Consider the following 10,000-nt stretch of genomic DNA (forward strand, 5'->3'; position numbering starts at 1 on the left):
GTATTGGGTATGTAGTGTGTGTGTATGTGCAGTGTGTGAGTATTGGGTATGTAGTGTGTGTATGTGCAGTGTGTGAGTATTGGGTGTGTAGTGTGTGTATGTGCAGTGTGTGAGTATTGGGTATGTAGTGTGTGTGTATGTGCAGTGTGTGAGTATTGGGTATGTAGTGTGTGTGTATGTGCAGTGTGTGAGTATTGGGTATGTAGTGTGTGTATGTGCAGTGTGTGAGTATTGGGTGTGTAGTGTGTGTATGTGCAGTGTGTGAGTATTGGGTATGTAGTGTGTGTGTATGTGCAGTGTGTGAGTATTGGGTGTGTAGTGTGTGTATGTGCAGTGTGTGAGTATTGGGTATGTAGTGTGTGTGTATGTGCAGTGTGTGAGTATTGGGTGTGTAGTGTGTGTATGTGCAGTGTGTGAGTATTGGGTATGTAGTGTGTGTATGTGCAGTGTGTGAGTATTGGGTGTGTAGTGTGTGTATGTGCAGTGTGTGAGTATTGGGTGTGTAGTGTGTGTATGTGCAGTGTGTGAGTATTGGGTATGTAGTGTGTGTGTATGTGCAGTGTGTGAGTATTGGGTATGTAGTGTGTGTGTATGTGCAGTGTGTGAGTATTGGGTATGTAGTGTGTGTGTATGTGCAGTGTGTGAGTATTGGGTATGTAGTGTGTGTGTATGTGCAGTGTGTGAGTATTGGGTGTGTAGTGTGTGTATGTGCAGTGTGTGAGTATTGGGTGTGTAGTGTGTGTATGTGCAGTGTGTGAGTATTGGGTATGTAGTGTGTGTGTATGTGCAGTGTGTGAGTATTGGGTATGTAGTGTGTGTATTGTACATGTGCATTGTTCAATTCAATTCATGTTTATTTGTTTTGCGCTTTTAACAATGAACATTGTCTCAAAGCAGCTTTACACAGATAATGTGGTGATTAAACGTAAATATGTTCTTTGTAAGTAAGTTTGTCCCTGATGAGCAACTGTGGTGAAGGAAAAACTCCCCGAGATGGCATAAGGAAGAAACCTTGAGAGGAACCAGACTCAAGAGGGAACTTCATCCTCATCTGGGTTACACCAAATGTCCATTTGTAGCAGATATACGATGTTGCGGGGTTCAGTGATGATGATCAGAAGCGAAATGTATTCCTGAGTCAGTGTAGGAGACTGTTGACATTAACTACAGTCCAGATCCATCCTCAAAACGCCCGTTCTACTCCGGAATTACATGGAACCACCCAAGGTGTTGATGAGAAACCGTCCCAAGCTGCACAGAGTGGCCTCCAATCGAAGAGAACGCTATTCAGAGGCAGACCTGGACCAAGTGTGAAGATCCACGGAGGGGAGAGGAGCAGGAACAGTGGTCACTCAGGAGCATGTTTAACTCGACCGAGAGAGAGAGAGAGAGGGGGGGGGGTGACGGGAAGAGAAGGATATGGATTATTAAGTCTCGTGATTGTTGTATGAAAGTTAAGTCACTGTGCAGTTTGGACTCTGGTAAGATTCACTGTAGCAGCAGAACTAAAAGGGAGAAGCAGAAGGAAACACAGACATGAGGATCTCTGGGATAAGAGACGACCCACCACACCACCATCAACAAACCTGAGTGAACGTGTGAGAATGAGGAGACGACAGCATCCAAATATCCCAGTTTACCAAACACTCCCAGTTCACCAAACACTCCATATCCATGATCCCTCCAGAACTGCTCCTTTACCTCACAAACACCTACTGACTAAAGACTCCACTAAATAAATGTGTTCAGCCTCGACTTGAACACTGAGACTGTGTCTGAGTCCCGAACACTGATATGAAGGCTGTTCCATAACTGTGGGGTTTATAAGAGAAACATCTGCCCCCTGCTGGAGTCTTCATTATTTGAGGTACCAACAAATAGCCTGCACCTTTTGATCTAAGTAGGCGTGGAGGATCATCCTGGTACAGAAGTTCACTCAGATACTGTGGCGTGAGAGCGTTAAGTGCTTTATACGTCAGTAGTAGTATTTTATAATCAGTGTGAGATGTAATTGGGAGCAGTGTAGATGATTAAAACAGGGCTGATGTGCTCATATTTTCTAGATCTAGTGAGGACTCTTGCTGCTGCATTCTGAACTAACTGAAGCTTATTTCTGCACTTACTCCAACACCCAGACAGTAAAGCGTTACAGTAGTCTAATCTAGATGTTACAAAAGCATCTACTAGTTTTTCTGCATCCTGTAACGACATCATATTTCTAATTTTAGCAATATTTCTAAGGTGAAAGAAGGCAATCCTGGTAATATTATTCACGTGAGACTCAAAGGAAAGACTCGGGTCAATAATCACACTGAGGTCTTTGACTGCTGTACACACTGAGACAGAAACACCATCCAGAGATGATGCAGAATCAGAAAGTTTACTTCTAGCTGCATGTGGTCCCAGTAAAAGTACCTCCGTCTTATCTGAGTTTAGCAGAAGAAAGTTATCAAGCATCCACTGTCTAATGTCCTTTACACACTCCTCAACATTGTTAAGCTGATCTCTCTCATCTGGCTTTGCTGAAATATACAGCTGTGTATCATCAGCATAGCAATGGAATCTAATACCATGTTTATGAATGATTTCACCAAGAGGCAGCAGATAGAAAGAGAAAAGCAGAGGGCCTAAGACCGATCCTTGAGGAACACCAAACTTTACCTCATAGAGTGTGGAGAACTCACCATTTACATCAACAAACTGATCAGTCAAATAGGACCTGAGCCAAGAGAGAGCTGTTCCCTTTATTCCAACAACGTTCTCAAGTCTAGCAAGTAGTATAGTGTGATCAATGGTGTCAAAAGCTGCACTAAGGTCGAGCAAAACAAGTAAAGAGACAAAACCCTGATCAGAGGCCAATAACAGTCATTTACCACCTTAACTAGCGCCGTCTCTGTGCTATGATGAGGCCGAAATCCTGACTGATACATTTCATAAATGTTATTCATAAGTAGGAGTGAGCAGAACTGCTGTGCTACAACCTTTTCCAAAATTTTGGATATAAAGGGGAGATTTGATATTGGTCTGTAGTTGGACAGCTGACATGGGTCAAGGTCAGGTTTCTTAATTAGGGGTGGATAACTGCCAGTTTGGGTAGGAAGTATTTAGGCACAAAACCAGTGCTAATGGAAAAGTTAATTATTTTTAAAACAGGTTCAATTCCCTCTGGAATGATCTGTTTAAAGAAACTTGTAGGCAAGGAATCGAGAATGCAGGTTGATGATTTTGATGAGGAAAAAAGTTTCTTTTCGGCTTCTCCCGTTAGGGGTCGCCACAGCGGATCCTCCGCACGTTTGATTTGGCACATGTTTTACGCTGGATGCCCTTCCTAACGCAACCCTCCCCAATTTATCCGGGCTTGGGACCGGCACTAAGAGTGGCTGGGGATGGTTCCCTGACCGGGAATCGAACCCGGGTCGCAGCGCTGGGAGCGCTGCATCTTAACCACTAGACCACCAGGGGACCTGATGATTTTGATGAGGAAATTAATGAAATTAAGTCATTCTCGTGAATAGGAGTAAAACTTTGTAGTTGATTGTCTGTTATAATTACACTGCTGTCTACAGGGTTACTTGTAAAATAATTTGGCTTTATATTAACCGTCTGGATTTTTTGCCTGATGTTTTTAATTTTATTATTAAAAAAGTTCATGAAATCATTAGTACCTATTGATGGTGTGCATGTGAGTGCAGTGCTTTTATTCCCTGTTAATTTTGCTACCGTGCTGAATAGAAATCTAGGATTCTGCTTGTTATTTTCTATGAGGGTGGAGAAATATGCTGATCAGCAGCACTAAGAGATTTTCTATAAATTAGGAGGCTCTCCTTCCATGCTATTTGAAATACTGTTAATTTTGTTTGACGCCATTTACGTTCTAATTTTCGAGTGGTCTGTTTTAAGGTGTGTGTATGATCATTATACCACTGTGCTAATTTTTTCTCCCTGATCATTTTGGTCTTAAGGGGAGCTACATCATCTAGAGTATAACGTAATGTTGATTCTAGGTATTCAGTGGCCCAGTCGAGCTCTGCAGGGTCAGACGGAGATCTATCTAATATCCTAATTTCTGGAAGATTGTTAATAAAACGCGCTGCTGTAGCTGACGTGAAAGTACGCTTAACATGGTAACGTGGTGAGGTAGAAATGCAATGACTCAGGCAAATTTTAAACAAGATTAAATAATGGTCTGAAATAGCTTCAGACTGTGGAATTATGACTAAGTTTTTTTATTTTTAATCCAAATGTTAACAACAAATCGAGAGTGTGTCCACCACTATGAGTGGGTCCTATAACATTCTGATTAATTCCAACTGACTCTAGAATGGACACAACAGCTGCTCTTAAGGAGTCTTCCTGATTATCAAAATGAATATTAAAGTCACCAACAGTGCTTTGTGTAAAGAAGTCGCTAAATTTGGGATGAAATCTGCAAATTCTATCAGAAAATCAGAGTCGTAAATTATAATGAGTGGAATTGTCTGACTGGACCTGCTTTCGGACACTGAATATTTTATGTTGGTGTAAAGAACTTCAAATGTTTTACATTTGTGTTTAGTCTTTTGTGTGACATTTAGATTATTATTATAAATAGCTGTGACTCCGCCTCCTCTGCCATTTAGACGGAGTTGGTGTATGTAACTATACCCAGGAGGACTCGCCTCATTTAATGCTTAATATTCATTCGGTTTAATCCACGTTTCTGTCAAACACATTATATTAAACTCCTGGTCGGTAATAATTTCGTTTATAGTTTCGTATATAATGTTAATCAGGTTACTAAAACAGACTTTCTGATAATTCCTATGTTTTGGTTTTGCTTGGGGGACAGACACAGTCTCAATATGGTGGATCCTGAGTGACGACTCTGTGCAGCTAGCAGACGGTCGGTTTAGCCTGTCTGTCTGCTTCCTGGCCTTGGCTCTAGACAGTCACTTGTTAACTAGTGCTGTTCTGAGACTATGACCTATACTACAAGAAATGAGAGCAGCACCTTCCCGAGTGGGATGGATACCGTCCCGCCCTAACAGGCCAGCCTTGCCCTCAAAAATGCTCCAATTATTAATGAAGCCCACATTGTTTTTGGAGCACCACTCAGACATCCAGCAGTTCAGCGACCATAACCTGCTGTAGGCTACATCGCCACGTCGTATTGGGATGGGGCCAGAGCATGTTACTGCAGTGTGCATTGTGTGAGTATTGGGTATGTAGTGTGTGTGTGTGTGTATGTGCAATGTGTGAGTATTGGGTATGTAGTGTGTGTGTGTATGTGCAATGTGTGAGTATTGGGTATGTAGTGTGTGTATTGTACATGTGCAGTGTGTGAGTATTGGGTATGTAGTCTGTGTAGTGTGTGTGTATTTGCAGTGTGTGAGTATTAGGTATGTTGTGTGTGTGTGTGTGTGTGTGCGCGCAGTGTGGGAGTATTGGGTATGTAGTGTGTGTGTGTATGTGCAATGTGTGAGTATTGGGTATGTAGTGTGTGTGTGTATGTGCAATGTGTGAGTATTGGGAATGCAGTGTGTGTATTGTACATGTGCAGTGTGTGAGTATTGGGTATGTAGTCTGTGTAGTGTGTGTGTATTTGCAGTGTGTGAGTATTAGGTATGTTGTGTGTGTGTGTGCAGTGTGGGAGTATTGGGTATGTAGTGTGTGTATTTGCAGTGTGTGAGTATTAGGTATGTTGTGTGTGTGTGTGTGTGCAGTGTGGGAGTATTGGGTATGTAGTGTCTGTATTGTGCATGTGCAGTGTGTGAGTATTGTGTATGCAGTGTGTGTATTGTACATGTGCAGTGTATGTAGTGTGTGTGTGAGTATTGTATATGTAGTGTGTGTATTGTGCATGTGCAGTGTGTATTGTGTATGCAGTGTGTGTATTGTACATGTGCAGTGTGTGAGTGGTATGTAGCGTGTGTAGTGTATGTGCAGTGTGTGAGTATTGGGTATGTAGCGTGTGTAGTGTGTTGTACATGTGCAGTGTGTGAGTGGTATGTAGCGTGTGTAGTGTATGTGCAGTGTGTGAGTATTGGGTATGTAGCGTGTGTAGTGTGTTGTACATGTGCAGTGTGTGAGTGGTATGTAGCGTGTGTAGTGTATGTGCAGTGTGTGAGTATTGGGTATGTAGCGTGTGTAGTGTGTTGTACATGTGCAGTGTGTGAGTGGTATGTAGCGTGTGTAGTGTATGTGCAGTGTGTGAGTATTGGGTATGTAGCGTGTGTAGTGTGTTGTACATGTGCAGTGTGTGAGTGGTATGTAGCGTGTGTAGTGTATGTGCAGTGTGTGAGTATTGGGTATGTAGCGTGTGTAGTGTGTTGTACATGTGCAGTGTGTGAGTGGTATGTAGCGTGTGTAGTGTATGTGCAGTGTGTGAGTATTGGGTATGTAGCGTGTGTAGTGTGTTGTACATGTGCAGTGTGTGAGTGGTATGTAGCGTGTGTAGTGTATGTGCAGTGTGTGAGTATTGGGTATGTAGCGTGTGTAGTGTGTTGTACATGTGCAGTGTGTGAGTGGTATGTAGCGTGTGTAGTGTATGTGCAGCGTGTGAGTATTGGGTATGTAGCGTGTGTAGTGTGTTGTACATGTGCAGTGTGTGAGTGGTATGTAGCGTGTGTAGTGTATGTGCAGTGTGTGAGTATTGGGTATGTAGCGTGTGTAGTGTGTTGTACATGCGCAGTGTATGAGTATTGTGTATGTAGTGTGTGTGTGAATAGTTAGTGTTTGTAGTAAATCATTTAAATTAAGTAATAAATAACACACACACACAGTGATGGCAGTATTTCTGATAGGTGAGTTAAATATAAAACAGGATTATTATATTATATTTGTATTTAAGAGGGTTGATAAAAATGGCTTCATATTTTGTATCAAAATACTTTAATTTTGGGGGGTTTTAAAATACCGCAAAAAAACATTGTACGAAGTTCATGTCATAAAATGCAGCCTCTGATTGGTGCTACTCAGTATTTTGCTCAGACTTGTTGAGATCAGAAGGTAAGAAACCTGCAGGCTGCCAGCTTTCAAACAGGCGTCTAACAACTAATAAATAAATATCTGATTGGTGAATACTGAACTCTAACTGAAGTAGCTGTTTAGTAGATCACTGTGACATGACGTGCGCTCATCTTGTCCCTGACTGAACACTGGTCTCTCACCCAGTCAAGGACACAAAGAGCCTGTGTGTGTGTGTGTGTGTGTGAGAGCGAGCTCCTGGTGTTATGTGCATTATTACACTCACTTCACTGCTGAACGGAAGCTGAAGGTTATTGAACTGGAGTAACCTTTCACACACTGACCATGCCCCCCCCCCCATCTCTCTCTCACACACACACACACACACACACACACACACACACACACACACACACACACCTTTTCTCTAAATCCAGTCTCTCAAACTTGAGATTAATCAATGCACCCTGTAAGCGCCACTCATCTTATTAGCATAATAATAAAGTAAAAGAGGAAAAAACAAAAACAAACCTGTTTCAATCTTTATTAATCCAATTCACGTTTCCAAAGCTCAGCTATCGAGTGACACACACGCACACACACACACACACACGCGCACACGCGCACACACATCGAGTGACATTCTGAATCTCAGACAGCGAGAAGAATAAAAACAAAGAAAAGATGATAAATGAGCGTTTCCATTTTTCCTTTTTTTTCCCTTTTTTTCAGTTTTAGTTGGACTCTGGGTCGGCGTGCGACCCGGCAGTGTGTGTGTCTCACGCCTACTTCTCTTTTTTTCAGTTTTTTTTTTTCAGTTTTTATTTTTACGGCCCTGGGCGTAGGTGGGTGAAGCAGCCGAGTGCAGTGGGAATGATTCTGGAGGAGGAAAACATACAGCAGTTACACTTTGTGTTAAGGGAAGTATGTGTGTGTGTGTGTGTGTGTGTATGTTTCAGTACACACCTGTTTCTGTTTAAGGCTCCATTAAACAGCTGGAACAGCTGCACTGCTCACTGATTTCTGAGCATTCTCCTTTGCCTGGTGAGCCTGCAGTACTGCCACCGCCTCATCCACCTACACACACACACACACACACACACACACACACCCCCTACCATTACCTACATGTAGAGGCAGAATGCTGACACACTGACTGTTAGACTTCTGATCAGAACATCATGAGTTAAAATCCCAGCAGCATCGAGCGTGTGTGTGTGTGTGTGTGTGTGTGTACCTTAGAGCGCAGAGACTCAGGAGACTCGAGCATGTGCAACAGCTCTGAGTTGTCAATCTCCAGTAGCATGCCAGTGATTTTCCCAGCCAGAGTTGGGTGCATGTTCTGGATCAATGGGAACAGACGCTCACCTACACACAAAAGAGTGTAAAAGTGTGTATGCGGTTCAGCTCTATGAGTGAGTTTGTTTAAGAGAAGGAGAAAGTGAATGTTTGCTGTAGGGGCAGTGCACCCCCTAAAGGCAGCTCAGAGATACTGCACTGAAACCCTTAGTAGTACAGGCACTCACGCACACATGCACTCACACTTCCGTGTGGTAGCTTAGTATAAAGTTTGTAACCCACCCAGCATCTGCTTCTGCTCCTGTGGAGGGGCGGCGGCCAGCATTGAGGCAGTGAGAGGCTCCTGACCCTGTACATGCACCGCAGCCTACACACACACACACACACACACACACACAGTTCAGAAAGCATTGCTAAAGAGTTGAGTTAGTGGTGAGTTCGAGCAGGACCAGAGGTTCACAGACACATACAAACAACTTTATATGAAGTGTGTTAGAGTAAGGTGTGTGTACCTGTGGCAGGGGAACTTGTGTGGGCAGGTGTTGTGTGTTGCGTACTCCAGGTGTGTATTTGTACTGCTGCACCGCTCGCACTGGTGCCGTGCCTGTAGCTGTTGCTGCACTGGCTGGGCGCGGCCCCAACGGCTGGGATGCTACAAACAAAACACACAGAATCAGGGAAACTGCAGATAACAAAACGGGTGTGTGTGTATGTGTGTGGGCACGAGACTCACCCATCCGCTGTGATGTGATCATTCGGGGCACCTGATTGGTGGTCTGGCGGATGGCACCGAAGGTTTGTGGACGTGGCGCTGCGGGACGGATCGTGTTCGGCATGTTCTGGAAATCTGCACACAGGAAGTATGACGTCATCAAAACACACCACAATAATGTGTTCCAAACAGCACCCTGTAACACACCTCAGCTCACTGTAGTCCACTGAGAGGTAGTTGGAGCGGTTTGGGACACACCTGGGTGGGGAGTGTGTGTGTGTGAGAGATGTAGAGGACACTCACGCTGAGGACGGACACTCTGAGTGGCCCAGCGAGGACTTGGGCGGAGCTGCGCCAACTGACTGCTCGGGTAATACGCAGCTCTGTTCTGAGCCTGTCTCACACACACACACACACACACACACACACACACACACACACACACACACAGATAGAGAGAGACAGATCGAGAGGAGTTAACACACCTTGGAACAACATCAAAGTGGCAATTGAGAATACTTAAAACTGAAACACAGTGAGACAGTGTAGTGTGTGTGTGTGTACCTGAGGAATGGCAGCCATGAAGTACCCTGATGGAGGAGCAGGCTGGTAGGGGTTGAGGACGGGGTTGGGGACGGCGCGGACGCTGGCCATCCTCTGCATGTACTGATTGGTGAGATGAGCCTGACGCTCCTCTTTGCGCTGAGCGAGAGCGACGTACAGCGGCTTGGTGGCTACGATCCGACCGTTCATCTCCGTCACTGCCTTCGTGGCTTCCTCTGGAGATGAGAAACACACAAAGCCGAACCCTTTCGAGCGACCGCCCTCCATCATCACCTGCAGGGGGCAGCGCACACACATTAGCACACACCAAGTAACTCAACCTTAACATAAAAAATCTTAAACACTTTCCTTTTACATTTACTCACACTCTCTCTCTCTCTCACACTCTCTCTCTCTCTCTCACACACACACACACACACACACACACACACACACACACAGACACACAGACAGACACAGACACACAGACACAGACACACA

The 10,000-nt window shown here is 44.2% G+C and overlaps 1 protein-coding gene across 1 annotated transcript in view; it reads right to left on the reverse strand.

Moving 5' to 3' along the window:
• Positions 1 to 7,475: 7,475 nt before the first annotated feature.
• pabpc1a (poly(A) binding protein, cytoplasmic 1a) overlaps positions 7,476 to 10,000 on the reverse strand; it is a 14,886-nt gene continuing 12,361 nt past the window's right edge. The window contains exons 8-15 of the mRNA XM_083529251.1: positions 9,521 to 9,793; positions 9,260 to 9,350; positions 8,978 to 9,091; positions 8,757 to 8,896; positions 8,527 to 8,611; positions 8,183 to 8,313; positions 7,912 to 8,022; positions 7,476 to 7,824 (exon numbers count right to left, since the gene is read on the reverse strand). Coding sequence (XP_083385377.1) covers positions 7,933 to 8,022; positions 8,183 to 8,313; positions 8,527 to 8,611; positions 8,757 to 8,896; positions 8,978 to 9,091; positions 9,260 to 9,350; positions 9,521 to 9,793 — 924 coding nt within the window. The 3' untranslated portion in view covers positions 7,476 to 7,824; positions 7,912 to 7,932. The remainder of the gene's footprint in view (positions 7,825 to 7,911; positions 8,023 to 8,182; positions 8,314 to 8,526; positions 8,612 to 8,756; positions 8,897 to 8,977; positions 9,092 to 9,259; positions 9,351 to 9,520; positions 9,794 to 10,000) is intronic.

This window comes from Silurus aristotelis (genome assembly GCF_946808225.1).
Source record: "Silurus aristotelis genome assembly, chromosome: 25".
Classification (NCBI taxonomy): domain Eukaryota; kingdom Metazoa; phylum Chordata; class Actinopteri; order Siluriformes; family Siluridae; genus Silurus; species Silurus aristotelis.